The 16,212-nt window shown below is 40.6% G+C and overlaps 5 protein-coding genes across 5 annotated transcripts; 2 read left to right on the top strand and 3 right to left on the bottom strand.

Moving 5' to 3' along the window:
- The first annotated feature begins 305 nt into the window (after window positions 1-305).
- On the top strand, window positions 306-3,113 carry LOC133840129 (uncharacterized). Its single transcript, XM_062271790.1, has 6 exons — window positions 306-795; window positions 852-1,224; window positions 1,281-1,539; window positions 1,682-2,042; window positions 2,102-2,474; window positions 2,530-3,113. Exons 1-6 carry the CDS (start codon window positions 470-472, stop codon window positions 2,785-2,787), a joined length of 1,950 nt encoding a protein of 649 aa, XP_062127774.1. The 5' UTR covers window positions 306-469; the 3' UTR covers window positions 2,788-3,113.
- An 89-nt stretch (window positions 3,114-3,202) lies between these two features.
- LOC133844806 (zinc finger CCCH domain-containing protein 13) lies at window positions 3,203-16,195 on the top strand. Its single transcript, XM_062279069.1, has 6 exons — window positions 3,203-3,408; window positions 4,840-5,108; window positions 5,168-5,414; window positions 14,275-14,401; window positions 14,458-15,929; window positions 15,987-16,195. Exons 2-6 carry the CDS (start codon window positions 4,902-4,904, stop codon window positions 16,193-16,195), a joined length of 2,262 nt encoding a protein of 753 aa, XP_062135053.1. The 5' UTR covers window positions 3,203-3,408; window positions 4,840-4,901.
- LOC133844553 (uncharacterized) lies at window positions 6,330-7,026 on the bottom strand. Its single transcript, XM_062278608.1, has 3 exons — window positions 6,763-7,026; window positions 6,534-6,698; window positions 6,330-6,476 (listed from the first exon to the last, which is right to left on the bottom strand). Exons 1-3 carry the CDS (start codon window positions 6,961-6,963, stop codon window positions 6,330-6,332), a joined length of 513 nt encoding a protein of 170 aa, XP_062134592.1. The 5' UTR covers window positions 6,964-7,026.
- LOC133844665 (uncharacterized) lies at window positions 8,664-9,788 on the bottom strand. Its single transcript, XM_062278750.1, has 3 exons — window positions 9,173-9,788; window positions 8,939-9,109; window positions 8,664-8,887 (listed from the first exon to the last, which is right to left on the bottom strand). The coding sequence occupies exons 1-3, from the start codon at window positions 9,371-9,373 to the stop codon at window positions 8,741-8,743; spliced, it is 519 nt and encodes a 172-aa protein (XP_062134734.1). The 5' UTR covers window positions 9,374-9,788; the 3' UTR covers window positions 8,664-8,740.
- Window positions 9,877-11,199, bottom strand: LOC133844617 (uncharacterized). Its single transcript, XM_062278694.1, has one exon. It carries the CDS (start codon window positions 11,033-11,035, stop codon window positions 9,992-9,994), a length of 1,044 nt encoding a protein of 347 aa, XP_062134678.1. The 5' UTR covers window positions 11,036-11,199; the 3' UTR covers window positions 9,877-9,991.
- Window positions 16,196-16,212: the final 17 nt, after the last annotated feature.

Genomic DNA, 16,212 nt, shown 5'->3' with positions numbered 1-16,212 from the left:
GTACATATACTGTGTTAGCATCTGCATTCCACTAAATAGATTTTGATTGGGAATTTATTTCTTTCATTCATTTAAATAAATCAATGCTGAAAATCACGTAACGAATTTAAGTTAAACACTGCGAGTACTTTGTACTATTATTAGTAGCAAAGGTCAGTTATGGTTTCACTGTACTGTTAAGCGCATTAACCCTTGTATGACGAAATCATTTCACCATCTCTGCTGTTAAAATCCGTTACGAAAATTGTTTACTATTGTGAAAATATTAGTTAAATATTATATAGTAATCCATAATGTCTGCTACTACATATACATCGGGTATTATCAAATATTATTACCCTAATCGCCCGCCAGATTAGCTTTTAATCACTTAAAGAAAGTTTCTTATCATAATATTGCTTGGCTGCATTTTAAACAATTTATGGACACTTGATTACTGGCCAGTCTGCAACTAATCACCAAGTCAACTATGAGCAACATAAATTCAACTGCTAGTAGCATTCGTCCTCTGCCCGCTGGACTCCAGCAAGTGGCCATCGAGGAGCTGAACGAGGTACCATCTCGAGTCTCCGAGGACATTGCTGTTGTCCGAGATTGGCTGCAGAAGCAGCCCCACCTTTGCTCGTGCCTCACGGATCAGTTCCTCTTGGCTTTTCTGCGCGGCAGTAAATTCAGTCTGGAGAAGGCTAAGCACAAAATTGATCGTTATTACACACTTCAAGCGGCGATTCCTGAGGTCTTCAATGAGCATCGATTGGCCGATGATCCGCAAGTACTCGAGATCATTCGCATGGGGTAAGTCATAAACTAAATTCCTATTCGATTTGAAATTTAAAGTAAACTTCTTGAAGCGTTATCCTGCGCATTCCTTTGGACGAAGGCGACACTGGTCCAGCGGTGACCATAATCAGAGCTGGCTCCTATGATACGGCCAAGTACAAGTTCCAGGACATCATACGTGTGGGCTCCATGTTCGGTGAGATCATGATGCTGGAGGACGACAATGCGAATGTCAGCGGTTACATCGAGATCATGGACATGACCGGCGTCTCGGCTGCAAATCTGTTTGCGCTGCAGCCGCAGCTGCTGAGCAAGTTCTCGGCGTATGCGGACGAGGCGATGCCCACTCGCCAGAAAGGCATCCACTTTATCAATGTGCCGCCATCGTTCGAGAGCGGCTTCAATTCACTCCGCTCCTTCTTCCCAGATAAGATCAAGAATCGCGTAAGTAGCATTCCAACAAAGTTGAAATCAAAGTCGATGACTTTACTCCTTTTCAGGTCTCTGTTAGCTCCGATCCGGAGGCAATCTTTGAGCGTGTGCGTCGTGAGTATTTGCCACAGGAATACGGCGGCACCAAAGGCACAATGCAGGACATTCTCGATCAGATGGAGGCCAAGATGCTGAGCTATCGCGATTACTTTGAGCAGTCGCGTCACTTTGGAGCCAACGAAAAGCTCAGAGAAGATGTCAGTCAAAACGAAAAGTATCCGAGTTACTTTGGCCTAGATGGATCATTCCGCAAGCTAGATATCGACTGAATTGGCGAGGCCATGTAATCCCCTCAAACGGCAATAAACTCATATCAATTTCCTCCCCCTCTTTTTCTCTCTGTCTCTTCTTGACTTTTTTATCAATCGTCAACTATATTATCTTATCAGCTTAAATTCGTTTAGTTGACCATTGATCGACAGCAAACAAAGGCAGTTAGTTCTTTACCGTCCTCCAGACCTTGTCAACATGCCAGACATTCGCCCACTTAGACCCGAATTGCAGAAGATTGCCATCGAACAGCTGTTCGAGAAGCCCGAAAGGATCGACGATGACATTGCTGCACTGCGCTTGTGGATCAAACAGCAGCCACATCTAAAAGCACGCACCGATGATCAGTTTTTGGTGAACTTCTTGCGTGGCTGCAAATACAGTCTACAGAAGACCAAGTCCAAGATGGATCGATTCTACACACTGCGCACAAAGTACCCGGAATACTTTATTGGCCACAATGTTGATGTAGATAAGCTACTTAAATTGTTTCGCACCGGGTGAGTTGCTTTTGTCTTCTACTTCGATTCCCTTTTAAGAAACCATCTCTGACTTGTAGCACCGTTGTTTTCCTGCCACGCCCACTGCATGACAATGGACCACGCATTGCCATCATTCGCATGGCCGCCTACAATCCGGATCAATACAACTTTGTCGACATCAATCTAGCCGGCGGCTTGATGCATCAAATTGTGCTTAACGAAGACGATGATGCCATTGTACATGGCACCATCAACATCTTGGATCTGGCGAATGTGAAGATGGGACACTTTGTGCAAATGACGCCCTCGTTTGCCAAGAAGATGACTGTCTTCCAAGAGGAAGCGTTGCCTATGCGCACCAAGGGAACACATTTCATCAACACACCTGGCAACTTTGACAAAGTCTTCAACATGTTCAAGCCCATGATGTCCAAGAAGCAACAGGATCGTGTAAGTAACTATGAAATATAAACTATGATATAATCCTAATATAACACACTTTTAGCTCTATGTGCATGGCACGAATATTGAGAAACTCTACGAGCAAATCCCTCAGAAGTATTTGCCTGTGGAATATGGTGGCGAAAATGGTTCCATCGAGGAGCTTGTCAAGGAATGGGAGGAACGTATTTTGGCCTATAGAAACTATTGGGTGGAGGAGCAGAACTATGGCACGGATGAGCGTCTGAGACCCGGAAAACCTGTTGACTTTGAGAGTTTGTTTGGCATGGAGGGTTCGTTCAGACAACTGAATGTCGATTGAGGCTAAACTTGTGCATCAAATATAACTCAATAGCGATTCTTATCTAACATATATAGTATAATATCGTAAGTATCAGATAGGCCAATTACCCGTTTGATTATTAGCTTATCGGATTTTGATAATGAAAGCATAAAGATTGCAAGGCATTCTAATAAAATCTCTCAGGTTACCCAGAGATGACTATAAATCTATTTGTTATACTTGAACAAGAACAAAGAGGTGATTAAAGAGTCTAAGAAAATCAACAATATTTGGATATCAGCTCTTTAGCGACGTGAGAACAAATGGGAGAAATGCTGAAAAGTAAACAAAACAAACAAAAAAAACATAGTCTTCCAAAATCATGTAGCATAGAAAACAAAAATAAAACTCTCGCCAGATCGGTCGAACTGAGAGATCGGCTGAAAATGTTTTCAGTAATCTTTGGAGAGTCGTCGGGATCGGTGCTTCGCTGGTTCGGTGGTTGTCTCGGAAAATTCGAAACGGAAAAGTGAACACACACAGCATGTATTGAAAAATTGAAAAACGTCTGAACACAATTCACATACGAGTGCTGCGGAAAAGCGGGACGAGGTGCCGTGATAAGGGATCGGCAGAGTTGAACGAGTCGGAAACATAAATGTAAATGATGCCATGAATATGCAATCAGTTCATAAATTGTTCATAGTTAATTGATCATTAAGCAATCACATGAAATCAAAGATACTAATTACTTGGCCATGTTATGTATTATTGTGGCATCTCCTGCAAAATCATATAGTGTATATATATATAACTAGATCTATATATACTATATGTAAAAATCTCGCGAGTTGTCTGTCTGCCATTCTGGGAAGTATTTAGACGTGAAAAGTAAAAATTTTCACATGGCGAGGCATATTCAAAAGTGAGGAGAAGATCGGGGATCGTGCCTGTGTTTTGTGTGTTGTGTGCTCTGCTGAGTTGTGTTGTGTTGTGTGCTGTGTGTTGATGTTCAGTCAGTCAGTCAGGCTCGACTGCTGAGATGGATGGATGTACCCCCGAAATAGTTGCTGCCTCCCCCATCCAGCTACCCGACCTTGCGATCGTTGTGAGGCAACTAAATAAATATTTAGACATTATGCGTGTCGGTGTGCGGGGCATTGCATTGGGGTTTCCCCTGCATGCTCAGCCACCTGCAGTTATACCCTGCACTAGCCAAGTAGGGTATGCACAACTGCTGCAATGTTTTGTTAAAACTTGTTTCTGTTGTTGAAATACTCATTACAGCGAATTCTAATCTAATCTCTTTAGTCAAAACAAGAACTGCAAAAGAATATATTGGTGATAGATTAAGGCTTATTCGTTCAATTATTAAACACTTGCAATTATCGCTTTGTCACTCGCCTATGTGCTCAGTATCTGTGTCCACATTCATTAATCCACTAGTGGGGAAGTACTTTGGGACCACTTCTGACTCATCATGTTTGATTTTTGTGTAGTGGAGTGCTTTGATTACCCTGTAATTGCCCTAAGAACGTGTATGCAGTACTTTACATATACTTGACAACACATATTTTTTGAAGAAAACTTTCCTTTCGCAAGTAAATGATATATTATACTTCTAGATTGCTAATAATGGGTGAAAAGTTTATAAGATTTTAAACTATTGAATGGTCCCTTTGTCCCTATATTCATATTTAATGCATACACTTACACCCTATAAAGCTACCTTCTGTATAGTTACTCCTTATATACTTACCCGATATATACTTACTCCGTATGTAAACCCCCTCATACCTTACTCCTATATACTTACCTTCTATACACTTACCACCCATATTCTACACTTCATAAAGTTTTATGATGGGTATGTAGTATTTTCACTTTTAAATTTCAGAAAAGAGTACAAAGAACTCTCGCTTTGCGACAACTTGACCCTTCCTCACATATCTTTATTCAGTGTTTACAATGCGCACTACAAAAATATCTTGGCATCTGGCTTGCCATCTTCCCAGCTATGCCATTTACAGGGTCTGTCACAGTCGACTAACCTCGTTGCTCTCTTTGCCTTTTCATAAATTTCATGTTTAGTGAGGCGCGAAATTGGCCAGGGGACGAAGGCGCTGTAAGGAGAGTGATTGAGGCAAGTGAGCATGTCGACCAGGCGAGCTCAGTCGCTGCCTCCGCACATGCTGGAGCCAGAGAAGCCGCAACGTGGACGCTGCGTGGCTGCCATCTGTTTCTCCTGGAAGGTGCTCACCTGCATTGTGTCCCATGTGCTGCTCGTCTTGCTCGTTGTTTCCTATTGCGTGGGCGGCGCATATCTCTTTCAGCACTTGGAACGACCCCACGAGATCGAGGTGAGATGGCTAACAGCTACAGTAGACACTCGCTAATGTAATCGCATCTCTGCTCTCAGGTTAAGAAAGATATACAGAATTTGCGTTTCAATCTCACCGAACGCATTTGGCTGCTATCGGATGATGCAGCTGTGCTGCGGGAGAATGATTGGATGGCGAATGTGAGCAAACATTTGGCCAACTTTGAGAAGCAGATACTGACGGCCATCAAGGCAGATGGCTGGGATGGCGACGAGGATGTCCGCAAATCTCAATGGACCTTTGCGGGCTCACTTTTCTACTCCATCATTGTGATAACGACGATCGGTAAGTAAATTTAGTTTTATTTTTTATGGAGTACATATGGGTAATTCTCTGACGGATGTCGCGTGCGACCAACTTTTCAGTGAACAAAAAAAACATATCCTGAAACAATTTTAAAAATAAGAAAAGGTTACTCTTATAGCTCTAGATTAGTACTTTAATTAGAGCTAAGAATGTTTTTGAAATTTTCTTTCTGTTTTGTTTTCTGTTTTGATAATTGCAAAAATGAACAAATTCGTACGCAAAACCAAAAAATGAACGAATTTATATATTTTATCGTAAAACAGAATAAGTTTCTAAAATTAATCTTAGCTCTAAAAATAGTGCTAATCGAAAGCTATAAGAATAACCTTCACTATTTTTTTTAAATTATTTTAGTTTATGTTTTTTTGTCATTGTAAAGATGGTCGCACGCGACATTTACCAGAGAATTACCCATATGTCAATTATGTCGGATAAGTATATTATTCACTTTATGGAAGGTTGTTTACACAAATAAGTAAATATCATTGATTTATTAGTTATTTCCACAATGATTGGACACTCCAATTTTAGTTTCGATTGACAGTCGAAGCATTAATTAGAAGATGGAATCATTTTAATTTGTCTTAAATTATTGGTAGTCCTACCTTGAACTTCAAACCTTCGCTCGAAAAAACCTTCCACACAATAATTGTTATCATATTGTTGTTACACTACGATATAATCTTAATCCAAGCCTATTTTGAACTTCAAGACCTTCTTTGGGGAATTATATTCTAAAGGTTAGTTAGGTAACACTACCTAGGATCAATATTATTGCCTTATGAGTGCGTATTTATATTTTATACTTAACTAACAATGTTATTAAATTAAACTTATTTAAATAAATAACGTGAAGGTAATTGCAAAACCTTAAAATTGCTATAATATATCATCTTATTCTAATAACGCGTATACAGAGAGTGTACTCATCCATATATTGTCGGTACCTGCAATGAATTGCAGTTGATACTCTCCAGCTGGCAATGGCAAAAATTTAAATATGTCTTCCTTAAATACAAAATTATCAACCACAAGTTCCTTCTGAAAATCAAGATATGATCTTATAAAAGTCTTGAATGTTTAAATGTTCTCACTTACCAGAAACGGACAAGTGTGATTTATATTCGATTGTTTGGCTAAAGCATCAAAAACAATTTTTTGAAATGATAACTCAGTATTTGATTTTTGCATGAATTTGCAAAAATCAAACGTCATGTTGAACATAAATGGACGATACCCATTAAATTTTGCGAAAAAGACTGAGATTTAACTGAAATTGTAAAATTCATTTAGAGCACTCATCAATTTAATAATACTATTTACTAACTTTTGCATTATTGAGAACTCCTTTTAACAATTTGAAGCGCATATTTAAGCCTACAATTCCACGGCCAAGCATCTTGAGATGGCATTTTTCAAAGGCACAATAGGAGGGATTCAGCACATTGCACTTTATGTTGGTAAAACGAGTCACTCTGTATGACAATCCTCCACCGAACAATAATAAAATAATAAACGGAGCCCACATTGAAAGTTCAATTGAAAAACTAATTGGTTTAAAAGCTCAATAATATCTAAAAATAAATATTTATTTTCATTTGTTATTCGCTTTACGGAAGGTTGAGTATACAAATGAGTCGATGTTATTATTTAGCCAATAATTTGAGTTCCAATAAATAGTCGAAGTATTGCTTTGAACATGTAACTACCCTGCAGTTCTGAGCGCTAGTTCGTTGCTGGTGAAATAAGCACTTACCAGCAGACCACCACTACTTACAAAGTGGCGTCTAGCCATGCGTTTTTTTAATTTCCGTTTTTGTATGAAATGTCCGCAAATAGGGTCAATCGCCACCGCCTCGATTACCCACGAACTAGTGAAATAGTGCAACATATTAGGGTCTTTAAAGAAACTACTTACATTAGACCCCATGGAACGGCCGGTAAAATAAGTGCTTACATCGGATCCCATGGAAGGGTCGGCCCTCATAAATTAAAAAAAATTTACAATTACAATTACAGTTTTTATTTAATTTTAATTTTTCTTTATTTTAATAAGTCGGATACTTTTATTACTTAGGCAATTTGAGTTTTAAAATATCGTTTTTTTTGTTTTTTGAGCTGCAAGGCCTTTCTCAACTGGTCCTCAGTTATTGAATCTGGAAATAAAGGATTAAAAAAAGTTTTAATAGATTAAAGTGATGAATAGATTAAAGTGATGATGATTAATGATTTTTAAATAATTATCTTTTAAAATACTCACCGATCATAACACCAAACAAATTGTCTTCTTTTTTTGGGCCGCCTTCCCCTGTCATTATTTCCATAAGGTAGATTTTCTGTCATAATTTCCACTTCCTCTTCTTTAGGCACATTGTCGCTTTCGACTCTAGAACTATACATTATGCTAACTGCTTGATGTTCTTTTATTATCTGCTTATTTAATATTTTACACATTAAACATATAATACATACATAAATTATTTTTTAAGTAACTCACCTAATGATTGATCCCGGATCCGCTTTGCACTTCTCAACTCAAATGCTTGCAAAAATTTTATCAGCCAGGAAACATCTGCGTTTGAGCAAAAGAGTAGCACAAAATAAAACAAAGACGTGTAAACAAACAGCGATGTAAAGCGTAATCGAAGTTTTGTCTTTAATCTTGTGTATGCCCTTTCCACAAAATAACAAAAACAAAAGCGATGCTTGCCGTAATTTTGTACTTATGCTTTAAAACGCATACATTTATTAACTAGGTGGTTCGACGTTCGATTACTATAGGGTTAATCTAGTAAGTACCCATGGAGTGTTCGACGAAGTAAGCAATTACCCAGGGCCAATCGCAAACTCGAGTCGACTCGGTGGTTCGACGTTCGTTTACTATAGGGTCACTTCAATAAGTACCCATGTAGTGATCGGCGAGGTAAGCACTTACCCATGGCCAATCGACACCTCCAGTTCTGCAGGGTAGTAATCCTAGTTGAAGGCCATCGCCCCACATAAGTATATTATGCACAATCATACTCACTGATAATCAGAAATAATCTTCAATGAAGTTAATTTTCTAATTAAATTAAAGAAAATAGTTGAGAGAATCATAGTCAACTTTGGAAAAGTAAATTAATTATATGTATCAAAATACCTCAATTAACTATAGGCCCACTATTCCAACAGTAAACACTAGGAGGCAGAAATTTGTATTTAACTTTACTTACTTTTCTTTTTTTAATAATTCACTTACCAAGTGATTTTGAATGCGAAAAGAATAATAAAATTCATTTTCTTTAGAATTTTATTTATAAATGTTAATCTAGTAGCACATTGATAGTCACTTTATCAATCCATTTATTGTCGGTAGCTCCACTGAATTGAATTTGATATTCTCCAGTTGGTAAGGGTAAAAATTTCAGAAATTCTTCGCTCAGTACAAAATTATCGACCACAATATCGTTCTGAAATTTAAGACATGAACTAGCGATAATTTCTTGGACCTTTCAACATACCACAAATGGACAAGAGTGATTTATATTCGATTTTGTTGCCAGAGCATCCATTACAATTTTTGTAAATGATAATTCGGTTGTTGATTTTGCCAGAAAATTGCAGAAATCAAAGGTCACATTAAACATAAATGGACGAAACCCACTGAATTTACGTAAGAGACTCAGATTTACCTGAAATATCAAAAATAATTATCAATATTTGTAAATAAATATTATTAATATCATTATACTTACTTTACCATTGCTAAGGGGTGGTTTTAACAGTTTCATTCGTATATTTAAGCCCACAACTCCTCGTCCAAGAATCTTTAATTGACATTTTTCAAAGGCAACATAGGAAGGATCTACGGCGCTACACTTCAAATTCGTAAAACGAGTTGTTCTATATGATAATCCTCCGCCGCAAAACAATAAAAGTATGAAGAGAATCCACATTGCGTGTCTAATTCCAAAATATAATAAAACAAGTTATTTATGGCAAATGTTTTTCAATAACTATATCTGATAAACATTATTGATGATTTTATGGAAGGCTGCATTACAATTACATTGACAATTAGATTTACGGTCAAAACTTTAATTGAAAAATTGCGATTATATCCATTAATAGTTGCCTAAATGAGGGATAGTCTATCTATACTAAAAATACATTTGATTGTTTTTTTAATGACAGACAGATCAGATACATATAAAACAGATTTAAAATACATTTTACGCATTCTAACACCCGGTTACCTGCAGACTGCCAACTTCAAAATATTCTGTGCTGCCACTTCGATCCTGAGGGTTGCCACTTTGATTTTAAGGGTTGCCACAATCAATTAATAGCTTTCATATGAATTCAGCTACAATCAATGAGATTTCATGAGAATTCAGATTTAAAATCTTAATTAAAAACTGAAATTAAATAGTTCCCAAAAAAAATGAACAAGCACAAACAAGGCCAACAGGGACAAGCAAGCTTGTCTTTTATTAACTACTATAATACTATATAATACAATAAAATGCTATGCTAACTGGGCAGTGAGTTGAGATGTGAGAACGTGACGGTCACTAAACCTTCTTGAGCTTATTATTAACAGTCGATGGTGTGCTGGCCACATTCTTGGCACTCTTGCCCTCGGCCACCGCCACCGCAGGCGACTTCTCGTCGTATCCAAAGCCGCCAGCGCCATAATTTCCACCAAAGCCCGTTGGAGGAAGTCCAGCCTGGCCCACACCAAGTCCCGCTAGTCCGTAGCCCTCGGTGAACTGCGGTCCGCTGTACTGATTCCCTGGGAACTGTCCCAGTCCAGGATATTGTCCACCGGCTGCAGCAAACTGATTGCTGTTAAAGTCTGTGCCGGCGCCTTGATAGGGATTGAAGGGATACTGACTGCCAGCACCTGGGTATTGTCCCAAGCCGAGTCCCGCGCCAGATTGAGCGCCACTAAAGCCGCCAAAGTTGCCAGCGCCTGGATAAGTTGCACCCACTCCAGGATAAGCAGTTGCTCCTAATCCAGCACCAGCGAAATTTCCAGCGCCGCCTAGTCCAGGATAAGCTGATGCTCCTGCGCCGCCATAAACACCGGGATAGCTGCCAAAGCCGAGACCATTCTGTGCGCCGCCGAAGCCACCAAGACCTGGCTGATAGACACCGGGATATGGATAAGGTTGACGTCCTATGACGCCAGTGGGTCCACCTGGTCCAACCAGCACACCTGGACTGCCGCCAGCAAAGCCACCTGGATTGGCAAACTGGCCTCCAGCTGTGGGCTGACCTGGGTAGGCACCTTGATTGCCATAGGGATTGAATTGACGCGTGCCAACGGTGGGTGAGCTGCTCACATTGGGTTCGGCATCCACGTAATCCTCGATTTCATCGTTCTCCGGCTCTCCAGGCAGCGGTCTTCTGGTGGTTGGCTCCCGTCTCAACTTGTTGTCGTAGGAGTTGCGTATGGAGGCGGTGCGATCGATATCCTTGTCGCGAAACGCGCGCTCTCTGCGATTGTAGGTGCGCCACACCCACTGATCCTCTCCAGACTTGGCAGTCACTGGAGCTAATAAGCAAAGCGACAAGCAGAGCGTCAGCGACGCAATGAAGTAACTTTTTCGCATGATTCACAAAAGTTGGGAACTGTCTTTGTTTGTCTTTCTTTTCTTTTTATTTTGGACACCGACTTTGGCAACTTTCAAGCGTTCACACACTGACCCGTATTTCTCGCTCGACTGCAAATTTCGAACTCCGCTCGCGACTCTTGCTCTCGACAGAATAATTCGGCAATGCGAGCGGCACTCGCTACTTATATAACAATCGTCCGGTGGGGGGAGTCGCAAAACAACAAAAATCAGTGGAGTGTGCGAGGGAAGGCTGGCGGGTGGGTGAGTCGGCAGGTGCGGCACAGCGATCAACAAAACTCAACCTGACGGCTGACAGCAATTTGTGCTATCTGCTCCACTGTGCGACCAATGAATCAACATAAACAAATAAGCTAAAGTTGAAGGGACAGCGACTGTTAAAATACCCGATAAATGGCTTATAAAAGAGCTTCAAAAACTTTTAAGTACATCAATCAACCGTTCTTAAATTTTTAGGAATTATTATTACAATGTTATATAACAAATAAGCTAAAGTTGGGGGACAGCGAATGTTAAAATACTTTAATAACTTCTAAGTACATCAATCGTTCGTTCTTAAATTTTAAAGAATTATTATTATAATGTTATATGTGCTAAAAAGTTTGTCTATTTTTAAGAGGTGAAAGCGCAAACATGACAAAATTAGGCAACAAACTTGTACCTCATTGATCTGACAAGATTAGTTTGATGTCTCTAGTTTCTATAATCTCTAAGATCTCGTTGTTAATAGGAAATGACAGATAGACAGACGAACACAACGTTGACAGCTTAACTTGTATAAGTTCTTGACAGTAACAAATGCTTTCTTAAATTTAACTTTGAATTCCCGCTAAAGTAAACCACCCTTGTACCATTTAAGTACCAGGTATAACGAGGCAGACGTCGAGACGCACTCAACGATACGCCAGATTTAACAGCAATCAGCGAAACAAGAAGATCGCTGAATGGGTTGGGTTGATTCACGTTGCCAAAGAAATGCCCACAAACCGCAAAGAAACGCATGAGCTGAGTTCTGCTCTGAACAGTGACAAGCTGATCAGTGATCAGTGATCGGTTAGTAAGGAGGAACTGCTGCAATCGGCTCATCACGATCACGTCCAAATCGCATAAATCGATCGAGTTGTTTTCGTAATTGATCGTTAGACTCGCCTTCAAAAGGTTTTCCCTGGAAATCACAATGAGTTGACAGTTGAAACTTGTAGTACATAATTAATGTCCATTAACTGGGCTCAGATCATCGACTGCAACTATTGCCATAAATCTAAACAAAAAGTCGAAATGTCGCTTATCATTCAGTTGTGTGTGTGTGTGTGTGTGTGGGGTAAATTTTTGGGGCTTTTTCGGATACAGTTTGTTGCACACAGGTTGATTGGCCCACTGAGCGTGCCGCACGTGAATGACCTCTAAAATGGGACTCCGATTGGGGCCTAGACTGCGTCGGGAGGGGGGCCTAAATGGGTTGAAAGGGGGGACAGGAAATCCAAATATCTGAATTATTAATGCGTTCAAAACAAACGCAAGGTCAAGCGCGTCTGACCGAAGATGACTTGTTAGTTTGGGTTTTTTTTTGGGTTCGGGTTTGATGATGAGAACTTTATTTCACTATCTTTTTTGTTTATTTGTTTTTTGCACATTTCTCAATTTGGATTTATGACTGCGACTTGGCTTAGTTTATTTGGTGTGGCTTATTTAGTTAGCCAGCTTATTTGCCACAAAATAAGTTTAATGACCGGCGTTTGTTGGGTTTTGGAACTAACACTAGACACACACACACACCCATTAGATAAACTTAAGGCATAGATATATAGATACATTTATACAAACACTTCCGCATTTCCGCGGTAAAACTTGAAACGCCTTTTTCGTACTTGTCTCTCTCACTTGCCGCGCGTGGGAGACGATAATAATTGGGTTAGTTTCCGATTAGACACGTAATGTCCATTAGCATTTTGCCCATTGCCAAAACGAATCTTATCTAAAGGTCAAGGCACACAAAAGCACCTAGAGAAAAGCCAAAGCAAATGCAGTTCTCTTTGATTGGAGAATGTTTAATATAAAGTGACCCTGGAGGAAGTCGAATGTTGAGTTTAGAAAATTGCAAATGTTTGTTTAAATTTGTTTTTAATTAGAATTGGTCAAAATGTGCAATATCATGCAATGCGCAAACATTGTATTAGCAAAAATATTATTGTATTGAAAATTAATTTTTCTATTATATCTTTTAAGAAGTCGATTAACTCAATAACTTTAGTTTTAACTACAAACATACAGTGTACTAAAAATATAATAACAAAACAAGTAAGAAAGCTAAGAAAGAGCGGTTTTAAACTCAAAGTATACCAAATAATATACTCCAAAAATATAAAAAAGTATCATGGGCAATATATAGTATATTGACTTAGATCGGATATCTGTTAAATAACTTCTACGTTTCCTATCCGATCGTAACAAAATCTTCAGGAATCATAAATACTGTAGTTGTCACTGCATGTACCAAACAACATGTCTCTAGCTTCAATTACTTTATGATGATAGATTTTTTTTGGGCGTGGGCGTGGCAAAACTTTAAGTGCTGCCAAAAAAAAGTCATATCTATATCTCTTATAGTCCGTGAGGTCCAGATGTTCATACACACGGACGGACAGACATGGCTGATCGCTGTTGACGATGATCAAGAATATATAAGCTTTATAGGGTTGGAGATGCCTCCTTACATACATTTCCTGTGGACACAAAGATATTCCTTATGGGTTGCGGGTATAAAAATAACTAATTTCTTTCATATAAGAGTCTTTATTTAATTTTTAATAAATAAACTTACTAGTTCTAGTACTAGTTCCCAAAAATAAAAATAAAATAATCAATAAAATGATTATTAGACAAATTGAAAATGTATTAGGTTTTTTTTAAGCTAGCAGAATTGCTTAAAAATAACTCGTAATTTCAAAAGAGAATGAAGAATAAACTTGTATTGTAACTAAGCTAAATTAAATTACATATTTCGATAAACAAAGGAACTCCATTAAGCAGACAAATTTCTTCATTGGCATAACTTTAGTTTAGCTTAATACAAACTTTAGATATTCATAAGCCATATGCTATCTAAGTTTAGTAACAACCATTAAAGCATGACCACTTACAACTCAACTTACCCCCGTTATTCATTCACATGTGACAATTGCAACTCCGAATCCAACTCCACTGCTGATGCTGGACAGGCTATGGCCACATATCACCGCGCACGGACTGGGGCAAGGTGACAACGATCTTCTACGCCATTATTGGCATCCCATTGATGCTGCTCTGTCTGTCCAACATTGGCGACGTGATGGCCACATCATTTCGGTGAGTGAAGACATTAAACAATTGCTTGCTCTATTGTTAAAGTGTCTGTCATGCAGTTTTCTCTACTGGCGCATCTGTTGCTATGTGTGCACCCGATCAGCAAAGCGCCCTAAGAGTCGTGATCGTCGCTCCAGGCAGCGATCGATAAGAATGCGGCCACAACGTGTGGCATCCAGAAGTCAGCCGCCGCCTTCGTTCCGTCGCTCCATGAAGCTGACACAACGCTCGAACAATGACTCTGGCCTGGGACCCTCCATGGGTCATGCTTATTCCGATCCCGAGCTGCGCTATGGACGAGGTGCTTACGATGATCGTGATCGTGAACGCGATCGCGACTTTGGTGGTGGTCATCGTGGTAGCAGCGGACGCCAGCGACGTCATCAGCAGCAGCAGCAACATCAGATCTACACACAACCACTGCAGCATGAGCCTCGCCAGCGTCACACCATCTACGGAGATGAGTACGAGCCACAGAACTTCAATCGTGCCACTCGCTACAGCAGTCGGCAAAGGCAGCGCGATCGCATGCGTGATCGTCACACTGTGGAGCGTGAACGTTATCTGGGCCACTCCAGAACACACATTCATGGATCCATCGATGACTTTAGCGACATGAACCCGCCAGCCAAGAGAGCCGCCAGTGTTCGCTCCGTGCGTTCACCACAGCCTCAGCATCAGCATCACCAACAGCAGCAGCAGGAGACGCGTGCCTCACGTGAATTGCATCGCCTTCATTCGGCGCCGGGACGTGCCAAGTCGGTGGATCCACGACACTCGTCGCATTACGAGGATGTCGATGAAGACGTGGTGCGAAAGACGCCCATTATACCCAATCGGTATGCGCTGGATGATGATGATTTGGCACATCGTGGGCAGCAGGCGAGGAATGCGCCACGCAGTCAATCGATGCCCAGATCGGCGCATCGTCGACGACAGCGTGAAATGGAGCGCGAACGTTCACCGGCACCTGTTCATCATCATCAACAACAGCAGCGTCCAAATGGAAGACGTGCTGGGAGCTTGGGTCGCCAGTCTTCGCGGTATGGCAATCATCTAGAGCCGCCGGATTACGATGCGGCGCCACAGCGACAACGACGAGGACGTTCGCCACGGTATCACGATGACTATGTGGAGGAGAGCTTCGATGAGCAATCGCTGTACGACGACAACGATATCTATGAGGATTATCCGGTGCGTCACAGTTCACGCAGTCGCGAACCACGTCGTGAGCGGCGTCGCGAGCGTCGTTTGCCTCCATCGCCACGCATCATGTCGCCTATGGGATTTCCTGTGCAGCGTCAGATACGAAGACGTTCCAGTTATGACTACGACGAAGAGGATTCCACGTATGGCGATGACTATGGCGATCGCTTTGAGTTAGTGCCCAAGGATAGACCTGTGCCCATCTGGCTCTGCGTCTTTCTTGTTGTGAGCTACATTTTGGGTGGCGCTGTTCTGTTTGCCTTCTGGGAGAAATGGTCGTTCTTGGACTCGGCATACTTCTGCTTCATAACGTTGACTACAATAGGTGAGTAATACATCTGATTTCTTGCCACTTAGTAAACTCAACATATCTTTCCTTTAGGTTTTGGCGACTTTGTGCCTGCAAAGGGTGTCAAGGATGAGTCGGAGCAGTCGATTGCCTACTGCTCACTCTATTTGCTGTTTGGCATCGCGCTATTAGCCATGAGCTTTAATCTGGTACAGGAAGAGTTCATAGCCAATGTCAAGGAAGTGGCTCGTCGGCTGGGCATTTTAAAGGATGACGAGGACGAGCAGCAAGAGGCCGATTAAAGCTAGTAGTTACAAAA

Source organism: Drosophila sulfurigaster, chromosome 3, assembly GCF_023558435.1.
Source record: "Drosophila sulfurigaster albostrigata strain 15112-1811.04 chromosome 3, ASM2355843v2, whole genome shotgun sequence".
NCBI classification, from domain to species: Eukaryota; Metazoa; Arthropoda; class Insecta; order Diptera; family Drosophilidae; genus Drosophila; species Drosophila sulfurigaster.
The sequence above is the reverse complement of the archived record's forward strand: the minus strand, read 5'-3'. Positions and strand labels throughout refer to the sequence as shown.